We start from the raw sequence: 27,847 nt of genomic DNA, 5'->3' as shown, positions 1-27,847 counted from the left end.
AGTGTCTGAGGCAAGCATGGGCTGAAGAGAATGAACCAGCACCTCCCTCTGGGACCTAATCATAATAACAATGCGAACACTTACTGGACTATGACTTCCTTAAGAGATGCCATTTGTATGCAGGACTACAGACATCTCAATTAAGGCTTTGCATTCAAGGCCTAAATCATTGAATTACAAAAGAAAATGTGGCGAATTACGGTCTAAACATCTGTGCGTCATCATTACATCTATAGCCACTATTCTGACACCGTCCTAATGATTTTACTGAAAGAAGGACTAATGAAAGAAAACTGATAGGAACCAGTAGGATACAATTTGTGAGCATGTTGTCTAAGCTTTTTGTTTTGTCAGCCTGATATTTGTCCAAAAGCTCACGCTGAGACTCACCCACAGGGGGGCAGTGTGAGTCCCACGACACACGTCTCTGCCACACTAATGCTCTTTAAATCTATCATTTCACAAAGACACAAGCAGGCAAAAACATACGAACACACAGCATTCCCACTGGTTTCTTCTGTCAACACCGCAAGAACCTGTTTTCAGATCACTGGGTAATTAGCTGCTAGAACTTGGAAAGACTTTCAAATCAAAAAAATCAAAGTCTATGTAACATCACAGTCTGACATTAAACTTTGCTTTCCTTACGCAAGCTAAGAAAAACTGCAGTATATTGGTTGAGGTAATGTGAACTGGAAGCCTGGGCTCTTTACGTTAATGATATCCTGGCGGATCTATATCTGACCTTGGCTAATCTGGACATCAAATGAGATCTGCGCTACACAAGCATGTACTGTCAGGATCAATAAGACTTTGCACGTATATAAGAATAAAGTGGGCTAATCTAGCAGGAATCTGCAAGAAGAGGAAGATAAAAGACTGCAGTACAAAAAAATCCAGGTATAACCAAATCTGATATGTGGAAAAATAGGAGTGGAAATCATTCAGCACCTCAAGACATATCAATTTTTCCAGCAACAGCACAGAGGTGTTTCTGCATAAAATCTGCACTGGCACTGACTTACCAAATTTCAAAGGTCTTGGAAACATTTTAATATACCTTAATTGTTCTTTTTTACTCAATATTTGTATGTATGTTAAGATTGATTATTGTGCAGTGTTCCAGACTATGAAAAAGTAAAATACAAAAAATGAATGCTAAAAAAAATAGTGGGAAGGTTATAAATGTGATCAATATTTTTCATGCATAATCAAACAATTATCTAAAATGATGCTTAATGTGCAAAGATATTTTGTCTATATTTAGGATTCATGAAAATCAGTCAGCCATTTTATTTTAAAAAAAATAACATAATTTTCGTCATACAATACAGAATACAAAAAAATATTTAATACAATGAATATGTATAAATTTGATGTGATGGCAATGATCATTAGATCATATATACAAATAGTTTAAACCGTTTTCTATTTTAATATATTTTAAAATGTAATTTACTTATGTGATGACAAAGCTGAAGTGTCATATGATCCTTGAAGTGATTTGATGAATAATAAAAAAAAACATTTGCTATTGTTATAAATGATGAAAATGGTTATGAGTGTAATATTTTAATGCATCTGATCTGTGTATAAAAAAGTATTCATTTCTTTTCTTTTTTATTCTTATTGACTGTTAGGCATGCTAGTAGACAAATTAATCAAACTATTCAGTGAGTGAAAAGTATAAGTATATTTAAAAAGAATTAGGAGTCTTATAGGGATAGTTCACCCAAAAAGTGAAAATTCTGTCAGTATTTACTCACCCTCATGTTGTTCCAGCCCCGTAATACCTTCGTTCATCTTCGTAACACGGCGCGCGTTATTCGCGCGCGTTTTTCAACGCGTTTTTTGTGTTCACACCCAAGCGATTTTCGCTGACGATGAGCCGAGTGAACATGCTAATTCCTTCCCTGACATTAGATGGCGCTTAATGTAAAACAGAAATACCCCAGAAATAACAGAAAATGTTGGAAAAAGTTACAAGCCTATGTACATGAAAGACAATTAAACTCACCATCAAAGCCCATTTGCTCTGCAATACCACTCCATAACAGTTCTCTTTTATCAATATTTTTGTAGTCGCTGTCGCGTTTGTCATACAGCTCCTTATGTTCCGACACCAACGAGACCAGCAGCTCTACATTTATCTTGGCTTGCATCATCCTCTTCGTCTTCTCGGCAGTGTGTAGACGCCATAGATGTCTATGGTAGACGCTACTTGGCGTATATCTTCTTCGCCGTTATGTATGTGTGCTCGGCAAGACCGTTTTGTGTTTGAGTGCCCCCAAGTTATGTTTACTGTAACTTCAGAAGCTCCAGACACGTGAGCAAAAGCGTCAATCTCATTGGTCGGATAGTTTTTGACGCGGCGTGTCAAACCAAAAAAAACGTACCCGAGGCGTTTTTTAAAAATTACGCTTTTACGCGTGGCGTTTTTCGCGTCGATGTGCACACTCACATTGGCGCCCTTTGTTTAATCACGAGGCGTTAAAGGTCCGGTGTGAACAGGCCTTTAAGTTTATCAAGCGACGAGAATACATTTTGTGCGGAAAAAAAACAAAAATAACTACTTCATTTCAACTATTCATTTCAGCTCACCTAGGTGTGATAGCGTAGTGCTTCAGTGTTGTATGTCACACGCATCACACACATGACCAGCGTTGGCCAATAGTGAGCCTACGTCACGTACAACACAGAAGCACTACGCTGTTAAACTATGTGAACTGATTTGAGATTTAATCAAAAATATCTTCATTTTTGTTCCGAAGATGAACGGGGTTGGAACAACATGAAACTTGTTTCAAACAGAAACAAGAATATTACTACATAGAAATTTTCTGTCGGCACGTTATTTGAGCGGACTTTGCTTTGCTAGCATGAGCGGTACATGAGTGGAGCGTTGGCATGGGCCGTGAGCAACTGATCGCTGCACGTGCATAGAGCAGAATATTAAGAGGAGTTTCAAACCGCACAGTGATATGCTAGAGCGAGAGTGAAAACTGAGTGCTGAACACGGAGGGGCCGAAATGTCGGTGTATCCCTAATAATAACCTAGCATTAGACATGTCATTTACTATGTAAATAATCTGATTTTTTAATTATGAAAAATTCGTATGAATTTGCGTATTCGGATCAGTTCAGTGTATTAACTTTTCTCCAACTCCCTGCAGAAAAGATGTCATTGCAGTGCTCTTTTAGAGTTCAGCTAGAAATGTAAAGATAGACAATGAACAAATCTTTGCCTGCTTGATGATAAAAAAATCTTAATAGGGAATGCAAAATTGCAACTCGGAGATGCATTACACACCAGTCTGGCCCAGTAAGACAGACAGAGGGGCTGATTACACTGATTTAACAGCCCAGTGTCCAGTGAAGAGGATTGATCAGCTTTAGACGCCCACAAGCAAGCTCTGACCATTAAGCTAAGTAATTAATTGAAGTTAATGTTGCCTCAGATATTCCCCTTTGTAAAATGGCTCTGTGAACTCCCATTATCGAAGCTCGTCTGGGTGCTTTATCAGCAAAAATTAATGAGTTCTCCTCTTTTTTTTTCCCTAAAGAGAGCCACAGGAAATGTGTTTTTTATCAAAGAAAATCTAACAGCTGTAAAACACTAGAGGAAAAAAAAAAACTAAAATTGTATAAATGGAGCTGGGAGAGTATATTTAGACATGATCAGAGTACAAGAGAATTGAGACAGCAGTGATTGAGCAGCGAGAACATCATGCTACACTACTCAACACTACTGGCATGCATTCTCTCCTTAAATCCATGAGTTTGCCAGACGCTTTTATCCAAAGCGTCTTAAAGTGCATTCAAATTACACGTTTTATTAGTAGATGTTAGTTTTATTAGTTTATTTTATTAGTAGTCAAACCCTAACCTTAATCAAACCTTAGTGTTGCCAGCACCTTGCTCTACATGTTGAGCTACAAAACACAAAGCTAATAAATTATGCTTTTAGCTAAGATCCTAACTAGAGGTTGAATAAAATTCAGATCAATGAAATGTTCAGGTCTTTGCACGAAGCATCTACGCATAATGAAAGCGAGGTGGCTGTAAGCTGCATACAAAACAAGGTCTTTGCATTGCATTAAGAGCACTGAAGGGAAAAAAGGTACACATGAAAAATAATAAATTACATTTGGATTTCAGTCCATGTGAGGAGCTTAGTGGCTGGGATTCTGGGTGCTCTGTATACTGCAGACCGGAGCGGATAATTCAGGAGAGCATTAATTATTCAGAGATAAACAGAGACTCCCTTGATCTGAAGCTCCACAGGTGGGCTGAAAACAGATCTCACGCTGGTCCTTGAGCTCATGGGTAAAAATGGCCACAGATCAATGAAATATGTCTCAGTCTAAGACACACACCAAATTCTCAAGTTACAAACATTTCAGATGAAGGAATTTCCTCAGTTTATGGGTCTAGTCACCAGAGCCTAGGGTTCCAGGACCATTTTCAAACCATTCAGAACGGTTCATGTCCGTTAATGAAAATAAATTAAGGGGAATTCTTCTGCCAATATAGACAAACATACTAAAATACTCATCGGTAACAAGCTACAGAAGGAAGCAAGGAACAAATATGTATTTCAAATTTATCATATAAAAACATAAAAAATTACAAAGAAAGAAAAAAGATAGATAGATGGATAGACAGATTACAATATACAAGTAGGCCTAGAGCAGGAAGGGGTGTCAAATCTTGCTCCTGGAGGGCCACTGTCCTGCAGAGTTTAGCCCCAATTAAACATCAGAATCAGTTAATCAAGGTCTTACTAGGCATACTGGAGACTTCCAGGCAGGTGTGTTGAGGCAAGCTGGAACTAATCTCTGCAGGACCGTGGCCCTTCGGGAGTGAGTTTGGACACAGTCACGATTTACAGTTTTTAATATGCTGTAACCAAACACAACCTGAAAGGTCTTTGCGTCAGACGTTCATGGGGGATAAAAAGGATTATCTGACCCACCCAGCAGGGCACAGGCTATGGATCAATTGCTAGATCTAATTGACTGGGAAGACACTGCCTGCCTGCTACCAAAAAGTAAATCTTATAAATAAAACTGTAGGCAGTTTTATTTTCCTGCTTAAATCCTGGAGGAGAAAGGCAAGATATTATGCTGAATAGATTAAGCAAACAACCCCTCTTTACGTTGGTGCTAAGAGCACTTCAAGATGTTTGCATTACAATTTTTTTTGTGTTGCAATGCATCACAGGGCTCTTAAAACAGCTCAAGGCATTTTCGATACAAATTGGGAAAATATGTTCATAATAACATGATGGAAAAGGCAAAAGAAGAGCCCCAAAACTCAAAGTCTAGAAAAAAGGGTGGCAATATATAAAAGAAAAACAATCAAACAGGATTTACCTTGGAGTTCAAAAAACATTGGTGAGAATATAAACATGGGGGATTTGTTCTGTTCTCTCTTGAAAAGCAAAGAAATAACTGATGTTCTCACACACACTTCATGTCCGTATTTTCAACGGGGAAGAAAGTAAAGTTGGGTGATTTAACCAAAACAGCATTTATAAATCACAATATAGCTATTTTGCAGGAATTGTATAATATATTACATAATCAAGTGGTAATTCCTATTTCTGCAGCTGTATCTCTATTTGATTATTTTGGAACTTGGATGCATACCAAAAGGTATGATTATTTAGAATACAAAAAATGAATAATAAGTCTGGCATCAGTACATAACAGCTTCATATTATATAACACAAGTTAAAAACAGAAGACAGAAAACAAATATATTTGAAAAATGTTTGAATGAGCTGTCATGAAAAAAAACTGGTTGAGGCATTTCTGCGATTGCAATGCTCCATCGTCATACCACTCAGCCCTACCTGGTGAACCTCACCTGAGAGCAGTGGACCAAAGATGATATCCTGCTGACAAGCTGTAAAAATGGCTATGGCTGTTTACCTGATGCCAAGCAGCGGTTCAGGTCCAACCATCTGTCCTCTCCAAGTGGAGACCAGGCTGGACGTCAAGACATCATGCAAAGAACCAGAAGGTTCTCAAAGACAAAATAAAGCAGTGGTGCAGAACTAGGCTTATTTCTGCTTTATTGTGTTCTGTATTCTTACTCCGGATCCTGAGTAATGAGCAGTCAAGCTGTCTGCTGTGAGATAGGTGGACGGATAATTATGTGACAGTGCATCTATCCCTCTGTTGTACAGGGAAGGGAAATGACATGAAATACTTCTGGGATGCTGACAAATACTGCAGTGTGACATGATATACAACAGCATTTTGTAATTAAATCATGCAGCCTTTATGACCTACTATTATTTGAAAGCTTACACTAAATATTTTTTTTACAAAATCATTATCACAGTACATTACCATTAAAATGAACAGGTAAGGTAAAAGGTTTTTAAAAAGGGGGAGGAAAAAAATTAAAGACGAGCCTCAGAAATCAAGGTCCAAGCATTTTCTTTTATATTACTTTTTTTACCCATCTACACAACTGTTTATCACTTTCGCTGTAGAATGCTTGTTTTTCAGCGGGAATGAAATTAATTTGCTCCAAACAACACCGATTTGATCAATTGCATTAAGGCTACACTTCAACCAGCACAGTTATTGTGATATAGGCTGCACACAAATAAATGTTAATGTTGATTAAAGACTAAGGCTAACAAATGTCTCCTATAAGCTGCATGTTGAAATTAGACTAGCACTTAACCATGAACACATAAGCCACACCACACAAATGACTTTTAATTGGTATATTTCGTTAGCAAACATGTAACTATAATTGTTAAAGGGTTAGTTCGCCCATTTAAGACATGAAGTTGTATGGAATCCTTACCAGCACTATAGTGCATACACACTGACCCACTCTGTAGTCACCTCCCTGGTCAGAGTTCTAGCCGCTGGAAGTTTTTCAAGAAAGCACTCTTGGTAAGTTTCCGGGGCCTCAAAACTGTGCGTTTTTACGTGAAAAAATTATTTGCGTTTCAAAGCTTGATTAATTTAACACACAAAAAACACGCCGGTCAAAATTCTTACCGCAGTTTTAACCGGCACTATTTTATTTCCATTTCTATCAATCCGCGCTGCTGTCAACGTCAACAGTGCGCACGTTCCGATCAGCTGTTCCATAGTGTTTACACAATCGATTACGAAGCGACGTAAAAAGTAGAAAATGAACGATGGTGCGAACTTGTAAATTTCCAGGCTGTGACCACAAGAATATGCCGGGATCACCGTTCAGATTCCATCGTTTTCCTGTTTCGGATATAGCTACGAGACAGCTTTGGCTGGTTGCCATCGGCTACTCTGCGGGAGCTAAAATATCCAGAATCAAGGATTATCGTGTGTGCAGTGCTCACTTCAGCGAAGACGATTACATCTCCAACCGAGGAGGAAAAAGAAAAAAAAACAGATTTTAAAGAGTTTTGCTGTACCAGTACCACGGATAAGCTCTATTTACTAACTTTATGATCCCATGTCTAAACTGTACAGTAAACAAGCTTATGTTTAGACTCCAGTGGAAAACACCTGAAAAGATGTCTAATATAAAATCAGTATATAGGGATACGGGTACAAATCCCGTTCTATCTCCATCTGTTGAAGTTCGGCATCGGTATACTCCGGTTCATAAAGGTATCCCTTTGGCGTTGTGCTAAAATTACTTTCATCCTCATCTGTTCCGTCTGACATTGTGCTAAAATTGGTTTCATCATCAGAAGTTTCGCAGTCAGACATGTTGTCAGCGAGTCGCGCTATCAACAGCTGATCGGAACGTGCGCACTGTTGACGTTGACAGCAGCGCGGATTGATAGAAATGGAAATAAAATAGTGCCGGTTAAAACTGAGGTATGAATTTTGACCGGCGTGTTTTTTGTGTGTTAAATTAATCAAGCTTTGAAACGCAAATCATTTTTTCACGTAAAAACGCACAGTTTTGAGGGCCCTGGAAACTAACCAGCAGTACTTTCTTGAAAAACTTCCAGCGGCCAAAACTCTGACCAGGGAGGTGACTACAGAGTGGGTCAGTGTGTATGCACTATAGTGCTGGTAAGGATTCAATACTACTTCATGTCTTAAATAGGCGAACTAACCCTTTAAGTTCATTCCATCTATCAATTTATTAATTTCACATTTAAAAGATTTCATGAGGTTAACTTATACCCTACTGGTTGGTCAGTCTGCACAAATACCGATCAACATGCTTGTTTGCTTGTCTTTTGCATGTCTGATGTGTTTTAACAAGAACAGGAGTAGGCTATGTCAGAAAAGAAAATGAATTTTCTTTGTGAAATGAACAAATTTTTTTAGTTGGATATTTGATGTGAAAAGAAGGAAATGGTTCTTCTATAACACTGCACTTTAGATGTGTGTGAATTTCCCACACCAGGAGTAATTTATATAGTTCTATTTTATAGCGATTACTGTTCAAAAAATATTCTATGCAAAATGTAAAATGTTCTACTGAAGAAAAGAGAGAAAATAAATATTTGTGTGTGCTGTACAGGGTTAGAAAAAACGAAATCAGAATTGGCTAAAATCGGTATCGGCAGGTCAAACTCAATGAAAAATCGGAAATCGGAATTGGCCTAGAAGATTGTAATTGGTGCATCTCTACCGGCAATTCTCCCGATTCTCCTGATGGCCACTCTGGGCCTGGATGCATCAATAGCCCAACTGAGACTATCGGCACTTCATTAAACTGCCTATAATGCGATTTAACCTCACTTTCATGGTGTTGAAGGTCAGAGGCATTGGTTTCATCCCTTGAGGATTTAAGCGGAATACATTTGCACAACTGATTCTGTGTAATCCCATAGACTGTATGACAGCTGGAAAACTAGTGAATTTTTTAAAGATATATAAAACAGGTGGGGCATTATGATACAATAAAAAAGAGACAAACAGTTGGATCTTTCATAGCTTAAGCATGCTGATTTATTTAAATGTATGCACACCCACATATTCACCTAGAGTAAAAGACGTGAACAAAATCTCTGCGGTCACTCAAATTAGACTGAAAAATATGTTGGTTTAAACTCATCTGGGAAAGAAATTGGCAAGAATATCAAATTAATTATTTTTCTATTGGATTAAGAAAGTAAACAAGTAAAAAAAAATTGTTCAGCTAGCAAATATCCTACTCCTTCCTTCGACCAAAAATACTAAAAATAAATGACACACAAGAGAGTAGGTCTGGGTTTTCCGGCTATGTTTACTCTGGGTTTTAGGAGATTTTCTAGGGTATGATTGCACTGCTATGAGACGAAAAACATTAACTTTAAAAGCAGGCCATAAATGTAATTTTGCAGAAGATATCTTTTTCTATTTGAAATGATGAAAGTCTAAATGGATATTCAAAGCACTGGTTGAGTTGGAAAGTTAATTCATTGGGGTTAAAAAAACGGACACAATTATTTCTGTAGATGAAAAATAACCTTAACAAAATTTAGCTCAATATTTCACCACTTAATGAAATGCCACAGTTGAAGTTTGCATCAACAAACGTTGTTTCTTTCCATACTTCTATCCCCCCCCGAGTTCCAGAGAAAACATCATCCAAGATCACCAGTGACTTTGTATTCCCCTTGACATTTTCCAGTTTAGACTCTATAGTTCTCAGAGTAATATGACCAACATAAATCCATTTATAGATGGAAAGGAACAGACACAGAAAAAAGAACCCAAAAAAGTTGGCAATACAAAAGCTCAGAGGTTCTAGTCCCTGAGAAAGACGTTCTGAAAGCATGCGAGAAATAATGGTTAAAAGGGCTCTTCTTGAAGCCATGCAGCAGAGCCACTACCTTACCAATTTAGGTCTATTTCTCATAAAAACATTTACTCTGCTTTCTTGCACTTTTTTTTTTGTGCTGGAGGACATCCGGACTTCAAACACCTTTCCATAACACATAAATGTCAGAGTCATCATTCAGACGCCTCACCCAGGGATTCGCTCTTTTAAAGGACAAGGTTTTTTGTTTGTCTGTGAAATTGAACTTGTCTTGACTCAAAATAACTTTGTTTTATCATGGGAAGTGGGCCCTAATGAATAGTACTTCTTGAAAGTCTATCAAGCTAAACTAAATGAACAGCGTTCTGATTAACATGGCAAGAGGATGATATGCCAGCGGCTATTTGATTGTTCCATTTTGAAGTGTTATGAACTAATCTCTGCAAAACAAACAAGCTGAACAAATTGGATTCATCAAGCCTGTAACAATAGAGAAATTTACTCACATCTGATTACAATACAGCACCAGGGGCGAGGTGAACTCTGCAGTTGTTATTTGTTTACTAAATAAGTTTTGTTTGGCCATTCTCAAATGTCCATCTCATGCGTCATCATTTTAGATTAAACCTGAACACGAAATGTATACTTTACATAACAAGCCTTAATGTCTAAAATTTTTCAACCAAGTCTCAAATTTCCCTTTTATGTGTCTCATATTAGAGGTAGAGTCATATTAATCATAAAGCTCACAGCTAAACTCCCTTTAATCACTATCTGGAAGTTGTAACAAATAAAAATTTTGCAGAACACGGACAATTTTCCTAAACATTACATATATTTAATACCACTAACAACAATAGTTCTCTGCCAGGAATATTTTCTGTTCTGTATTGGCAAATTTTTGTCCAATTATTGCACTTTTTGTTTGACACTAGCCATCAGAAACCAGACTTTACATAAAATCCTCAGCCAAACTGTACTGTATAGCAAATACATAATAAAATTAGACATCCACATACAAAATAAAGCTAATAACTTCCCTATCTTAACCATCGTTGTTCTAGCAAGAATGAAATGCCTCATTATTCATATAAAACTATTAGCCTTTAAATAAATGAAAAAAGATAATTGCAAAAACACAAAATGAATCGGTGTGGAACGCAGCATTCAGTAGTAAATTATCATTTATCAAAAAGCTACAGTGCAAGTGTGTCTAATGCAACTTAAAGGAACATTTTGTCTTTGTAAGGACATCATACAATGGCAGAGGCATTACCACATGATTAAAGTCAAGCATAAGAGACTCCAAAAACTGATAGTCTAAAAACACAAGGGATGATGTAAAAATAGTATAGCCACGGTTTGTGCTGTTTTTCAAAATTCCTTGCAATAAACAACAAAAATATTTGGTTTCATCGTGCTGACTCTTTTTTAAAATTACACTCAACATACTGTTTATTGGAAAGCTTCCATCCAAAAAAAAACCCAGGATGCTCGATCAAATTAAGCAGCTGATAAGCAGCTTCACGGCACCAAACTCTTTCAAAAAGTGCAATAAATAGCCATTCGTGCAGCTGAACTGACCTAGACAAGTTAATATGTGCGATCATTAAGCTGTAACAACAAAACAGACTTGATGACCGGGAGGTTTATTCTGAAACTGTTTGAAGAAAATGCAGCTATGCTTACAGATGGTTGGATGGCATTAGACCTCTCACGTAACGCCTTTTGGCAACTGTGATGCAAAACGGCTAATTTGCAATGTAATTGGTGCAAGCAACATTTAAATTATCAGAACAAAAGTAAGAGGAGAGAAACTCGCCTCGGGCAAATAAACAACAACAGGAATAACTCGGTTTACGTTGCTCAGCTTCTAAGTGAATACTTCAGTTAGTAATTAGGGGTTAGGTTGCAGAAAAATGAAAAAGCTGTATGTTGTGTAGTCTGGTATGATATAGCTAGCCAACCCTGATTACCAATGAAATGAAAGCTGTTCTTCAATATTCCTAGACAGATGATGGGAGGCTCGACAGGCAGGGTCAGGTAGCTAGGCAGGAAAAGTGGATCTATAACAATTATCTGTAATACTCTAGAGACTGAAGCTCTGCCTCCTGCTCTATTTATACACACAAAACCAAACACATCAACTCTGACACTCACACCAGGAGCTGCCATTTATACCTTATCACCTTATTTCTGATTTGCTATGAGAAGTGGATTAAAAAAAACAGATGTTCATGGCAAATCTCATCATTTACATATCATTTCTAATGGCTACTGCAGTTGCTCTGCATATCCTATAAGATAATACACATCTCTCCTATTGATACCATTTGAATAAATGTGCTTAATTGTTTTTTAGAGCCTTCGATTTAATTTGATTTTGGATCTGATGTACATTTCATTACAGAATACATTTCAGTTTAGATGATGTGAGAAATTATCAACATCTTTATACTGGCATCTGTTGTATCAATGAAGTCTAATGTCTTTTAATAAAGCATATATTGAGTTCAGAATGAGAATCGTTTTATAAAGCATCACTGTCTCTGTGTTTCTGTGAGAGATGAAGAGTGAAATTTTACTACTATGATACTTCTTGGCAGCAAAACGTACTGTCAGTTCGGAGAATTGCCCCGCTGACGAAAGGCTTTCTACATCCCTTGTGCAACTCATGTATTTACCAAACAGGAAATGATGCAATTAAGTGTAAACACAATTGAAATGTGTTTAAGAGGACCATGTAATAAATCCGTACAGCCTGACAATATACAAATCTCTGCCCCCAAACAATAGAAATATCAGGGCCAAGCGATGTGACCAGTATGTTATAGAATTTTGTTTTATTTAGATTTTCTAAATAAAGTCATGGTGCATACATTTTCATAGCTATCAGCTGTGTAATGCAATAAAATACAGAGAATATTTCACAAAATTATTAATTATTACTTTAACTGAAATTAGGGTGAACAATAATTTCAACCGAACAGCAATAGCAGCAAATTAAATGTAATGTTTAAATCAAGAAATAAAATGAAGTTTTTCAAACTGTTTTTTACTGAAACACAAGGAGGACGAATAATTTTAATTGCAATAATAAAACGATCACTGAATTTTTTTTTTTTTTTTTTTAGTAGTCGTCGATATGGGTTTTTTAATGACTGATGTTGAGTTTTACACAATATTTACTCAATGCAATAAAGCACAATGCAAAAAGACAAAATGAAATTAAGAACAAAATGGGGAGATTCTGATAGTCGGCTAATCTTAAAATTGCCAAATATAGGCCGATTAATTGACCTGGTTAATAGCTACAATCAAATTAATAAACGAATATACATTGATAAACAAATCGTTGAATCAGAGTTTGAATCAATTCATGACACAGAAATTAACAACAAATGACATGTCCATATTCATGCCCTGAAGCCTGAAAGTCGTGACACTAGAACGGTGCAAGCTATTACTAAACAGAGTTACAACTTAAAATGGGTGAATTACTTTGGCAAAGCTGGCTTTCAAAAAAAACGTATAGGCTTTAAATAGGCTTTAAAAAAAACTTGGCAAAACAATTTGAAATTGGTGCTACCTGACTAGGAAAAACCAAAACAAAGAAAAAAGGCTTTTGTCAAAAAGGTTGGAAAACTCATAATGCACTAAGCGTGTTGTGGTCCAAGGCCACTCCCACCAGTCTGCTGTGGATACACTTACCAGTCAAACCCTGCCTTCCTTTAGTAGGAAATACTTCTTAGCAAACTTTTAGTCATAATGGTGTCGACTTGTATTTTTCCCAGTTGCAAGGATACAAAGAGCACAAGTTTGGTGGGAGTGATTTACTTCTAGTTTCCGGTCAAGAATACAGCACGTTGTAGGCAATGGCTAAAGGCTGCAAAGGCAAATATTTTGGCCGCAGCTATAATGAATCTTTGTCTTCCCAAACATTACATTTAATCATTTAATAAACGGAAATATATTTTGCAAATAGATATATTTATACCATTTTATTCGGTTTTTTTCTGTTCACAGAAGCGCTGCAGGTGATGATGTGTGAATCCATGTTCATGTTGTTTATGCTGCTATTTGTGCATTTAAAACTAAACCCATGGGGGGGGGGGGTTAATTAGAAATTAATTCTAATTTGAACGCCTGATATTGGAGAGAACACTGCGACGGACAATCTGAAAAATCTCTGTGTTTGTAGTTAACACTTCAAACTGGATGCCAACGAACGCAGTGATTTAGGCCAAACGGAGGGGAATACTAAAAGAAACTGAAAGTTTTTTTTTATGCTGTTTAAAGTGTAGACATAGTACGATGTAGTTTTCAGTGAAAAACCTATTCTTACAATAACTGTTTTGTCAATAACTCTGTCGATCCGAAAAAAAAAGTGGGGGCATAATCTGTATCTAATTTCATATTAAGTAGGGCTGCACGATTAATCGCAATTAACATGGAAATCGCGCTTAACCTATTTGGATTATTAACTGAAAGGCTGCGATTATTTTTTATGCGCAGCTTGTCAGTGATGGCTCTGTGATCCGTAGTAAATGCTGAAAGCCGTTGAACTGAACGACTGAAAGCGTTGCATTTGAAAAAGCAACACCTGTCAAACATCTTTCCAAACATAAGAAGCACTTATGAACCTCTTGTCCGACAAAAGACTACATTAAATAAATCAATCAAAGCATTTCAATCTTCAGTTTATTCAGCTAGGATAGTATGATGCCCATAGGGATTTCCTGGAATGACATGTGTTGTCGTCTACTTCTGCGGCGGGTTATATTTGGCGTGTCTGCTTGAGAGCGCCCTCAGTCTTTGCCAAATCGCGTGTGGTTTTATTTCGATTAATCGTGCAGCCCTAATATTGAGCCTGGTTTCCATTACAGATTTGCCCAAAACTTTTGTGATATTTTCTAAATGTCAATAAAAAACGATTGCGAAATGACAGAAATATGTCTCGTCTTCTGTTGAAACATACTGCGCCATCTTTAAAGAATGATCGACTTTTACGAATGCCAGGTGACCTGTAAATGCAAAAAAAAACTGTTTCCATTGCAGTTTAGCGATATATTCCTTTTTCGAATTGCCTGAAAAATCATCTCAGGCGAATTTTTCAAAATTGACATGTTTCCATTGGGTGCATTTTCGATTTGTGCAATTTAAAAACTAATAGAAATGCAGCTAATAAATGCCGCCAGATGAAGTGATTTGGTGACAAATAAATGGAAATTTCTTGGTCCACACATCAAGGAGAATGAGTAAACATTGTTCATTTACATATACTAACAACCTTGTAACAATACAAACCAGGTTGAAAATCAGTAAAGTTACACTTAAATGACCAAGCGCAGCACATTAAAATGTAGCTTAACTTTAAAATCATTAAAAATATATCCATAATGTTAAATAGTCGCCCATCCCTAGATAGAGCACGCAGGCAGAGAAGCGCTCAAGGACAACAACAGTCCCACTTTACACAAACACACTTAACGTGAAGATACAGATGCATAACAATGCTGCTCCATTTCAAAGCTGTGTAGACATAGTATCAGAGTATCAGACAGGAACAAACAGCAGACACTCCAAGATAAAAACACTGATAAAAGAAAAAGAGAGACAGAAAAGACTGGGAATGGAGAACATGAGGTTTCTGCACTCACCGGTAAGAACAGCTTTAGCGGACGGGTCAGCCAGGTCCAGGGCAGACTTGCCGTCGGTGTTGCGGATGTTGGGATCGGCGCCGTGCTGGAGCAGAACTGTGCAGGGGAAACACAAGCAGTATCGTAACTCAGGCAGACAGAGACTGCTGCTGGGACCGCTCGCACCGCTGACTGGGAGCGCTTGCCTTGGCATGGTGCAGACATAAACACACATCGCGCACCAGCGCACCAGGAGCAGCAGCGAAAACAGCCCGCACGGAAAAACACACACTGCAGTGAAACGGGGGGAAAAAGCCCATGTTACACTGAGAGAGTCCGACTCCAGGCATGTGACGGGAACTCTGGTACGAGAGTGGAATATCAAAGCATGTCTTTCGATCCTCTCCACGGCCCCCTGAGAGAAAGAAAGAGACGACGAGAGCCGTTCACCGGCGCTCTGCTATTGATACCCAAGTAACGCAGAGCACCTTGAGCGAGTAGCGTCTATCAACTGTCTCCAATCCTCTTCTCTCTCTCTCTATGTACAACAACATACGCTTGTACACAGGCTAACGTACGCGCCCCCTCCCTCTGCCCTCCCTGTCCAATTCAGTAACACTTCCACACATCTCGCGCTCCCTACAATTCATCACACAGATCTGTGGCATCAGAGAGGAATTACACAGAATACTTCGTAAAAATGGCCATTTCCATTGCTTCAAATCATAGGGAATGTCCAGGAGTTTGATATTAATGATTTCAGAATCAACTAGTCGACTAATCAGTCTTCAGGAAGACTTGCATAATCTGATTAAGGTTCACCTGGATCAAATTATTCATTTATTTGTGCAGGGACAATTCACTGTACTTTGACACATATCCGTTTTGGTGACTTCTATTGTTTGAAGAAAACACTACATTGAAAAATATTTCTCAAAATATGAAATATATAAACAAATATTTTTTAAAAAGTAGCCTATTATACATCGTAGGTTTGGCCGATATGGCCAAAAAGTACAGAGATATAGTTATTTACAACTTTATATTTGGATAAATAAAAAATCTGTATTTATTTATTTACAAAAATTATTTCACATCCTGCCCAATGTTGTGCAACAATGTTCAATTGAAGGCTATGAAAACAAGCTATGCAATATATTATTTGCATTCTAACATTGTAACAAAGTTAAGTACAGGCTAAACGTTAATTGTTAAGAGGAACCCAATTCCACTCATCTGAGCTTAGAAACTATTTCAGCCTACATTTGATTACCCCATTACAATAACCACTTTTCAGTTACTGCGATCATAAAAATACACTTGTAGGTTTAAAATTCTAAATATGGCACATTTAATGTCCAAAAATAAATATTTTAGCTATATTTTAGTGCATCTATTCTATTTGGCTCCGTCTGTTTGGCGGCGATGCTCGTTCACTGAAGTCTGTGACTCGCTTGCATAAGGCTCCAGTCCTGACAGCAAGATTTGCTAACATTTACAGATGGAGAATATACATGTAAAACGCAAGATATGCACTGAGGCAAACACCACATCTCAAACGCATTAAACAGCGCAAGTATCTGTCTGCACATGTAGGCTATCTGTCAGAGCATCTGACAAGGCAAAACTATGCAGGTTTACTATATCTTACTACTAACTTATTTTGATTCCCTTAATATAAAGCATATCTCATGTTTAGGACTAAATGGGAATAAACACTTTGCACGCAGCAGCTCACTCTGTGTCCTTCACTATTTTTCAGATGTGCTCCACTACTGTATATTCATATAAAAGGTATTGCCTCTTACTACATTGTTTATAAAAAATAGATATATATTGATATATTGTACAAACTCAATGTACTCCCCAGGCCTAATACATTAAAAAATAAATAAATTAGTTGACCTCACTATCAATGTCTTGGTTGTTGTACAATTTGTCAGCCTATTTTCTCTGAAAGAAAAAAAAGATTCTAAATAACTGCAAGATAATTACAGCACAGCAACTAAAAACATAAAACAATCAACAACAAAAAATCACACTAATCAGTAATCAATTTGATGGCCAACCGAGTAGACCATTTCTCAAAGCAGATTCAACACTGAAGCACTTCTGCTAAAAATTGAGATGTATAATTTTAATTCATTCATTTATTTTGAAAACTAGAAGAAAATAAAACACTCAATCATACTAACTGTCTGATCAGTTGTTTGATGACTAGTTAGGTACCATTACTCACATTCTCCACCATAGAGAAGACACATTTATTTCTATTATAATCTTACAAAAGATTAATATTTTTTTAAATAAATGCTGTTATTTTGAACTTCCTATTCATCAAAGAATACTGAGAAAAAAATATCACAATGTCCCACAAAAATTGTTACTAATATGAAATGTTTCTTGAGCATCAGATCAGCATATTCGAATGATTTCTGAAGGTTCATGTGACACTAAAGACTGGATTAATGATGCTGAAAATTCAGTTATTTTAAATTGTAATAATATGTCACAATATTACTGTTTTACTGTATTTTTGGTCAAAATAAATCTGACCAACCTCAAACTTTTGAACAATAGTATTGTTGATGACGGTCCATCACGTTGGGACCGACTAAAGCACATGTTTTACAAGACAGCTGTTCTCAAAACACTACAGTGTCCAATCTTTAAAGCCTGTGAAGGAAGTGAAGGAATTCTGGCAAAGAAGCTTGAACTAAAAAAAGAAGAGCAATCTTGTGTTGCACGAGTATGATTGTATTGCTATGCCGGTGACTCATAGGTCATCCATTTCTCATCAGAAAAACACAGTTTTGACTAGCATTAAACCTGTGTGTGAAATACACCACTGCATAAAGGGAAGACTCTGGGTTTGATGCAGAAAAATAAGGGATGAGAAAAAGGATTAGCTAAGTGGGAAAATACAGCTACCATCAGCCCTCTCATTCAAATTAAAATGCACTAAAGGGAGCACATTTGCATACACTGGTGTCATGAAAGCACTTGAGCGTTGGGCTGCCATGGGGAGGGGGGGGTCGAGGCACAAAGGGTTGGAAGTGTCTGCGTGACGCGATGGGGTGATTAAAATTCGCTGGCGTGCTTATGACAGCTTGCCTATCCATCAGGTAACAGGCATCGAGGGGACATTTCGGTAACCTCCGCTCTGGAGGCGGTCCACCTCCCTATGAGACACATCTACGTTGTTAGCATGCTTATACTTACTGGAGGGTCAATAACACAATTTTTGTCCGGATAGACTTGTTTGTTCAAAACTACACTGTAATGTTTCAATTTTTTAATGTTTCTATAATGTTTCACAATTAATTTGGATATTTTCGGGTGAAAAATAAACAAAAAAATGTTTGATAGACAGAGGACCCCTGCCTGACCCTGCATGACTTGGTGTCAAGATAAAGACGACTTTAATAAGATTAATAAGACTTAAGATAATTTGACTTCATGACAATGTAATTTGGTGCGACTCCCAAATTACATATTCATGAATTAATAATTAATAGGGCTGGTCACAATGCCCGCCTTTGCGAGTATCTAAGTAAACATAGTCAGTTATGGCTTAATAAACAGTAGAGGAAGAACGCATGTGTATCATTATATTGGATGCGTGCATTAGTCTTAAAGTGACAGCAGCCTAATATTCCTGCTGCTGTCTGTGTTCTTAATGTTAATCAAACAACAAAGACTCCCTGCTCCTTACTGAATAAAATTGTTGTAATTTTAGGATTAACATATAGGCTATTTTAAGGTGCAGTGTGTGATTTTTAGCAGCATCTAGTGGTGAAGTTACGAATTGCAACCAACAAAAGTTACGGTGGCCGACAGGAACATATGTCATCGTCCGAGACAGCAGAGAGTAGCCAGTTCAGCAATGAGGTTTCTTTAAAAGGATAAATTAAGAAATGATGTTTAATTAATTATTCAGTAATTATCATCATCATGTCAGTGTTTTATTCGCTGAACTAAGCTTGCTTCTTTGCACGAAGGGCAACATAGTAACGAAACACGTTTGTCCGTTTAGGGCTACAGTAGAAACATGTCGGCGCATTTCAGTGTAAGGGAACCCGCGGTGTATGTAGATAGAAACTGCTCATTCTAAGGTAATGCAAATATAACGGTTCATTGAGTAAAGGTCTTTATACACCACTGAAAACTTATTTTTCAAGGTAGTGACGAAACGCGCTCTGTAGCGCTGTTTGTTCGCTGTCTGCTACGATAGAAACATGACGACACAATATGTCGACCTCCATGGAAGGGGCTGCCCGCGGCATTCTAAGGTAATAAAAACACAACGGTTAATTATGCAAGGTCTTTATACACCACTGAAAACATAGTTATGAATCTTATATTGCATTTCTGTCAATAGATCCTAAGAAATATTACACAATGCACCTTTAATTTGGACAGTGAAGATTATTTGCAGTGTTATTTTCTGTATCGATACCCAGCCCGAAAAATTCATGATATGTAAAAAATAACAAAAAATACTTTCAACATGAAAAATAAAAATGATTAAGATGTGTACACTTACATTTATTCAACATGTATGACATTTTTTCTACGTTTTATATGATCGCTACAACCACCACATGACATTTCAAAAGTCAGCAGACTGAAACTTTCTTCAAAAGTTTTTCAAAATCATATAATACAAAAAGTACATTTTAAAAATGTGGTACGTGTGCTTTAAATTACACACTTTTTTCTTTTCTTTATCACGGACAATCTTACATATCACTGACCCTGAAATAAACAAGCAAAAAAACGCATGCAGCTCAGAATACAAAGGAAAGGGCCACAGAACCAACAGCATTAAAACAGGCGCTGAGACCTACAGTTGGTCATGAGGACCTTCTGAATAAACAGCGGCTGCCGCGTGCGCAGTAATTGGTGGTTGGAGTGCGATCATCAGAGTAGAGTAATTATGGCCAAACACTGAGAGGGCTGATTAACAGAGCTTCAGAGAGAACATGGGTGCTTGGGTTAATGCATAAGCATGTACAAATCCCCACTGTTCTAGCAGGATTCAGAGAGGCTCGGATGCACACGCATATCAGACACAGCCATCTCTGCAAGCTGCGTTCATTCAATTTCTCGACATACTTAGACAACGGTGAAAATGCCCATTAGTGCCAAGTGAAATCATTAGCAATTTGATAAACCCAGATGGGAATGAAAGAAACGACTTGAGGGGCTCGCAAACACGCACACGGGCATGCACACATATTATCTGAGATTGAAGGTGTGCGCTAGGGACGTTCGTTCATGATTAATCGATTTATTGATCTTTAATTTCATCCCTAGTGTGCACAATAATGGTTAACTGCATTGGAAAATAGGAGGGGAGACAGCTACGGCTCAAGGCTATGAAAGTCTGGAGTTTAAACTTGTTCACTAAGTAGAAAAGTCAGGAGTGAGGCGGAGAAATAAAGAAAAAAAATGAAACATGCCGTCACCATTACCGTAATCCATCTTTGAGGCAAGGAATGACGACACGACCTCTAATTTCAAACTGCCTCCCTGCAGCTTTGGGCTGATGGGCACAAAAATTAATGAGTGGAGACCAGCAGCAATCCTAATTAGCAGAGGGGATGCTAATTATTTATTCATTATGAGCAAAGGGCAGAGGTGACAACACTTGTTGGGTTCAGAATGGATTAAGATCTGATAGGAAAAATGCTTGAATTCATGAAATAATCTAAAGGGACCAAACTAGCCTAGTGCTGTTTATTATTTTTGTTAATCTATTATTTGTTAGGCAAGCTAGAAAATGAAAAAAATGAACATCAACTCAAACCCTTGTGTTATGTTGCGGATCAATTTGACCCATTACCGGTTAACCTATGTTAATTTTTTTTCCTTGACATTTTGTAACATTTTCTCATTTAGGGTCATGGACGTGTATGCAAAGTTTCAACACGCTGATGTGTTTTGACATATACATTACACTCATAATTTCTGTTACGTTTGTCACCTTCGTGCATGGGTCAACTTGACCTGCATATTTTAACGTTCTAAGGCAACTGTACCAACCCAAAACAATATTTTGGTTATATTTTGTTATTTTGGTTTTTAACTACCCTGGTCAAGGTAAAAAGGAGCTTTTTCCCAATTATTTCAATACTGGAAAATATTTTGTCAGCCACAAATGGTAAAAATTAGCTAGCATTTATTTTTTCAAGCTATCTGAATACTATCTAACCTATGTTATTTTTCTTGAAATTTTGTGACTTCCTCATTTAGGGTCATGAACATGCATACGAAGTGTCAAGTTTCAAAGACGTTTTGTGAAATTTGCATAGAGAAATTTGATATGATCTTGCTGTTTGTGGGTCAACTGTACAGACCCAAAATAAAAATAAACATTTCTCTGTTGTATGTCAGGCTCTTCACAGAAGTTTAAAAAAGTTGTAAAAGTAAAGTTAAAAAAAATTGGAAGTTTATGTTTATGAAATTTTTAAATGTAAAAATATAATTTACAAAACATGTTCAACTCTAAAACTTCAAGAAAATCAAAGTTAAATATCTGAAGAAATTCTGTGCCTAATTTAAGGTTGATATCTCAACAAAAAAAAAATCCATAATTTTCTAAATATTTATGAGGTAGGCATCCTATTCAGAAGTAGTTTGGGCAGTAATGTTAATATCTGACTTGAATTCAACCTCTAAAACCCACATAAAAGAAAAGAACCAGGGCACAGGGCACGGAAAGAACCAGGGCACAGCATCACAAATAAAGAATTTATCCCTATTTCTCTATTGGTCTTTCATTTATTTTGAAAAAGAGTCACCAAATATGAAAAATAGAGTCTGAAAGCTTTCAAATGATACATAGTTTGTCAAGATTACTATAGGTTTTAGACTAAAGGCCCGTTCACACCAAAGCACGATAACTATAAAAAAGATAACGATAAAGATATAATTCTAAAAATCGTTCTCCATTTTAAAGAATAGCAAAGTTCACACCACAACTATAACGATAAAGATATGAGGAACGATATCGTTGGGATCACTTTCAGAACGATTTTTTTCCAGCTGTCGAACGATAAAACACTGACAGCCAATCAGAATCCGTTCTAATTTAAAGGTCTCGTGCATTTAAAATGGCAGATGACATTGCAGATAAGTTAATCGTTGAGGTACAAAAAAAATCCTCCACTGTTTGACAAGTCAAACCCCCTTTTCAAAGATACGTTAAAAAAGATGGATATATGGAAAGCAATCGGTCGTATCCTGGGAATAAAAGGTGAGAAGTATTAACGATGAGATATTACACAGTATAGCATAGTGTAACAAAATTACCTAAGGTAGGCTATCCAGCGCTAGTTTTGACAACATTGCTGAAGTTGCAGTGAAAAAGGCGTTGTATACATAAAGGTGTTGACTAGTCGATGTTTTTATCCCATCATTGACTTCGTCAGCTAAATTCACAGTTAGATTAGATCGATTACACTAGACTTGCTAGATTCACTGTTTAGATGCGCTTGGAACATAGCATGCTGGCTGAGGACATCTGCTGGCAAAGACGTGTAAAGGCAATAAGAACAGCAAAAACATATTCAATGACATGTTGTAAACAACAATAATAAAATTCGGATTCTCCTCACTCCTCCCGTCTTTTAAGGATATCGTGTACCCAAAAGCGCCTGTTTTTCTTTTGATATTTTTTTGTAACGTAAAGCAGCAGCAGGTCATCCATTTTCGCTACTTTGAAACCGCAGCGCAGGCACACGCGCGCTTAGAATAAAAAGACTGTTATCGGTCATTGGTGTGGACGCATATATAGTTATCTTTATCGTTATCTTTATAGTTATCGTGCTTGGTGTGAACGGGCATTAAGATATTATAGGTATAAATGTGTAATCCCAAATGGAGGGGCAGTCTTAAAAATAGTGGTAAAAAACATTTTTATAAATCATAAATTCAGGAATGTATTCTTTGTAATGTGTGAAAAGTTATGATATTAAACGTTAATTATTTATACCTGATTGTATGTTTTTTTTTTGTGTGATTTTTGGAGAGTTGTATTGAATCCAATGAGGGCTTTCAATTTGACCTGGACAATACAGACTGTAACTAGAAATCGAACAGTGCACAAAGGTTAAAGGTACTGTTATTTTACTTGGACTAGCAAATGCACACAAGTAGTGTCACGTAATTATCGAGCTTTATTTTTGAACTTTATTTTCAACTTTGATGAGTAGAAATGTTTCTTGAGCACCAAATCAGCATATTAGAATGATTTCTGAAGGGTCATGACACACTGAAGACTAAAGTAATGATGCTGAAAATTCATCTTTGCCATCACAGTAATAAATTGCATTGTAAAATAAAATAGAAACCAGTTTGTAATAATATTTAACAATACTGCTATTTTTTATAGCAATTTTGATTCATTAAATATAGCCTTACCCACCCCAAAATGTTGAACTCTAGAGTGTAAATGAATGTGTGTGTGCAAATGTAATTAATCACATAAATTAGCCTAATGTGTTATTTTTGACAGCCTTGATATGTGTGTGAGATCACTTTAGTGAAAGTGACATGACGTGAAGGCCAAATATGGCACTAAGAATTTGTCCTCTGCATTAACACATTCAAGTTACTGCACAAACATTAGGAGCAGTGAGTAGTGAACACACACACTGCAAACCGTGGTCACACACACCCGGAGCAGTGGGCAGCCATTTCTGTGGCCCTTGGGGGTCAGGTGCCTTGCTCACGGGCACCTCAGTCATATTGAGAATCTAACCCGCAACCCAATACATTAATTGATAAAAATTAGCGATCGTCGATTAAGCAGGTTCATGCGCGTGTGTGCTGATCAACCGCAATACATGTAAAGTGAGCGCGCAGGAATCATGTATGGGACCATTTTTGTACCCCATCATGACTATAAGTTTGGGTGTGCATTCGCAGCCTTTTGTTTTGTGCAAATCCAGTGCTCCAGTTTACCGGTGTTCATTCAGTGTGCAGCTCAAACAGCAATGCACAACTAATAATAACTATGATTGGGACTGTCATATTACATAACATGAGAACACTATTTTATTAAATCGTTGTGAATTCATTGGGTTTAGTAGCCGTTTTCAGCATGTTGTTCTATGAAGAGCGTACACATTCTTAAAGGTTGTATCAGTGATTTCTGGCCCAAAAATAAATGTCTAATCTTTCCTAACGATCCGCTAGCTGCCCGCCCCATAAGCATGCCGTCAAAAAACCTCGTCTCTGTAGGCAGCGTAGGCTCTGAGATCTGCACACAAAAACAAATGGGTACAACCACCACTCAAAACCAAAATAAACAGTGTTCCAACCAATCACTGACAGGGGCGGGTGTTCCTCCGATTTCGCGTCCAGCCGTGCACGAGCGCAAAACCTCACAACACCCGCCCCTGTCAGTGATTGGTTGGAACACTTTTTTTTGGTTTTGAGTGGTGGTTGTACACATTTGTTTTTGTGTGCAGATCTCAGAGCCTACGTTGCCTACAGAGACGCGGTTTTTGGACGGCATGCTTATGGGGCGGGCAGCTAGCGGATCGTTAGGAAAGATTAGACATTTATTTTTGGGCCTGAAATCACTGATACAACCTTTAAGGCTAGTAACGATTAATTGATTAATTGATCGTTTATTTAAACAACGATCGATCATGGGAATTTGTGAAAATTGACATCCCTAGTTTATATAAAAACATTCAAAAAACCAAACCTGTGTGAACTAGTCTTTAATGTAAAATAGAATATAATAAAAGCCAAACTAGCCATATTATGCGGTCTGGAAATTAAAAACATTTTCTAGTTAGGCATGTTCAAACATCCTAGTAATGCTAAATGTTTGTTTTGGTAGTTGAGTTACTCTATCTAAAACCAAACAAGCCTGAGGATTAAGAACAATTAGGGCGTCAACCAGAGACGACGGCAACAATCGAGACATTGAACAGAGGTATACAGTACACTTCACAATAACAAAAACAAACCAGCTGCTTTACCTGCAACAGCATATCACTACAATTTGAACCTTTTATGGCTTATCTTGCAGAATGTTGTGATCAATATTGAATCTGAAATATCTCAAGGACAGAAGTTTTATTTCCAGCTGAGTCCTGATCCTAACCTGATCTACAAAAATGACTCAGCCGGTCTAAAACTCTACAAAATATTTTTTTCCATATGAACAAGTACAAAGATAAAAGGCAGAGAACATCTACTTCAATCTTTTCAGATTGAGAGATGTGAAATTACATGTGTATCCTCAGGCCTCTGAATTCTCCCCGAGATTGAGCAGATAATTGTTATCACAAAGTTTTTAAATTGGAATTTGTCCCATTTAATTGGATTATGCAAAAAATGTAGCAAGTGGGCACTCTGGGTAAAATTGCCACGAGCAGTAGAATACTTTTGGAACAAAATCGGAGAAAACATAACTTCAATACAAACTAAAATACCCTATTCATTTTTGACACAAACTTAGACTCAAATCCACAGCCTAATCACTTAAAACAAAGACTGGGAAGTACATTGAGCAGATTATTCCATGATCTGCCCATTGTGATGCAGGAAAGAGAAAATGAAAAATGCTGAACGACATTCCATCGCCACAATATTGGCCCTCTTCACCCCTCAAATGCAATGTTAAATTTCTCATGAATACCAAGCAGTACAGATCTGATCAATGAGTGAGCGCTGTGTAATAGTGTCAGTCACCGCGGCTAATCAAGAAGAATGCCACATGATTAACCCTTATTGAGAACTGTTCCTCAGGCAAAACACAGGAAAAATTAAAGTCATACATCTTCAGAATTCAATAAGGCGAGATTATTCCATTAGTCTCCTCAAATCTACAGAGCTAACATGTCCCCAAACTGAAACCAAACCAGCACACACTACTTGTAAAACACGTTTGAGGTTGCACAAACCTTCTTTTTGGACAATATACACTTTTAAAAATAAAGGTTACAAAAGGGGGTTTTCACAGCACTGGCATAGAAGAACCATTTTTGGTTTTTCAAAGAACCTTTCAGTGAAACTTTCTCAAAAGAACCATTTATTTTTTCTTAGTGCGAAGAACATTTTAAAAATAGAAAAAACCTTTGTCCACTATAGAGCACCTTTTGTAAAATGGAAAGGTTCCATGGATGTTAAAGGTTCTTTGTGGAACCATAGATGCCAAATACTTTTATACGCAACCTTTATTTTTAACAGTGTACCATCAACTTAGTCAAAGAGACTAAAGACGAGACGAGGTACTTACCAATGCATACATCAATTTTGCCCTTAATGGCAGCTTCATGGAGCGGAGTGTAATTCCAGTTGTCTCTGGAGTTGGAATCGGCTCCCTGACAAAGCAGTAAGCTGACCACCTCAGCGTGACCGAAGGAACAGGCGTTGTGCAGCGGGATCAAACCTCCGTCGTCTCGCGTGTGTACGTTCGCCCCCGTCTGCAGGAGATGCTCTACAACGTCTTTCCTTCCAAAACCTGAAAGACAAAAATATCGGTTAATCAAGCTCTTTTATCTCTACAAGGTAACATGCATATCAGTCATGCCGACCAAGAAAAGCCTGTTTCAACAGTAAAAAACAAGAACTTTATTTTGGTTTGGCATGTTAAAACTGAGAATACAACAGGATAGAAATAAACCGGTTTGTTGCAGTAGACCATATTGACAATTAATATGTGTGGACAAGGATCGGGATATCATTTTAAGTAAACACATGCAATATAAGCACCTTAAACTGGCAGATTCCATTAATAATATGCCTGTGCTCACAAGATATTCATTTGTGCACTTATATAGGAAACACATTTTGGAAATAACACTATTTAAGTCATGGTGTAACTGAATCACCCCATGAAATGGCTGAACAAGAGCAGTTTTCTTGGCTGTGTGGACATATATCCTACTGCAACAGGAAGTTGGGGCGGGACATGTCAAATGGCTCTTCTGTTTGTATTTAAATAGCCTCTATACAAGCACACAAGAAATAAAATCCACAAAACCCCTATTGTGATTTCATGATGTCTTTAAGGAAGATATCCAGCCATTTGTGATTACTGGATAAGAATTTTGAAAAAATATTACTGCAGTTTCAAGCTGAGCATAAAATAAAAAATGAATATGTATATACAAATTTTACTTAAATTGTATTAATTTGATAAACATAGATTTGATATTCACTTAAATTTCCAGGTTTATATTTCCAACACTGAATGGTATAATAACGTGCCAATCAGATGCATATAATATATATTTTCCCATAAAAACTACAACAATAATAATAATAATAATATTAATAATATCGTTTCTACAACAATAAATATACAATTATTTTAAAAGCGATTTGGCAGCTCTGGAATTTTTCAGAGTAACGTTAACGTTAACATGCGAGGGTCCGGTTTCGCTTTGTCGTACTAATGTGTGAATCAAAAGTGAACATTTATTTTGGACATTGGAGTATATTTTAACTTTATTACGATG

At 37.1% G+C, this 27,847-nt stretch overlaps 1 protein-coding gene across 2 annotated transcripts in view; it reads right to left on the bottom strand.

The window, feature by feature from the left end:
- tnksa (tankyrase, TRF1-interacting ankyrin-related ADP-ribose polymerase a) overlaps window positions 1-27,847 on the bottom strand; it is a 106,308-nt gene that overhangs the window by 77,472 nt on the left and 989 nt on the right. For both annotated transcript variants that reach the window (XM_077232946.1, XM_077232947.1), the window contains exons 2-3: window positions 26,623-26,847; window positions 15,381-15,476 (exon numbers count right to left, since the gene is read on the bottom strand). In XM_077232946.1, coding sequence (XP_077089061.1) covers window positions 15,381-15,476; window positions 26,623-26,847 — 321 coding nt within the window. The remainder of the gene's footprint in view (window positions 1-15,380; window positions 15,477-26,622; window positions 26,848-27,847) is intronic.

This window comes from Siphateles boraxobius, unplaced genomic scaffold (genome assembly GCF_051911475.1).
Source record: "Siphateles boraxobius isolate OS27281-9 unplaced genomic scaffold, OSU_SipBor_1 18, whole genome shotgun sequence".
Classification (NCBI taxonomy): domain Eukaryota; kingdom Metazoa; phylum Chordata; class Actinopteri; order Cypriniformes; family Leuciscidae; genus Siphateles; species Siphateles boraxobius.
This window is presented reverse-complemented; position numbering and strand designations above follow the sequence as displayed.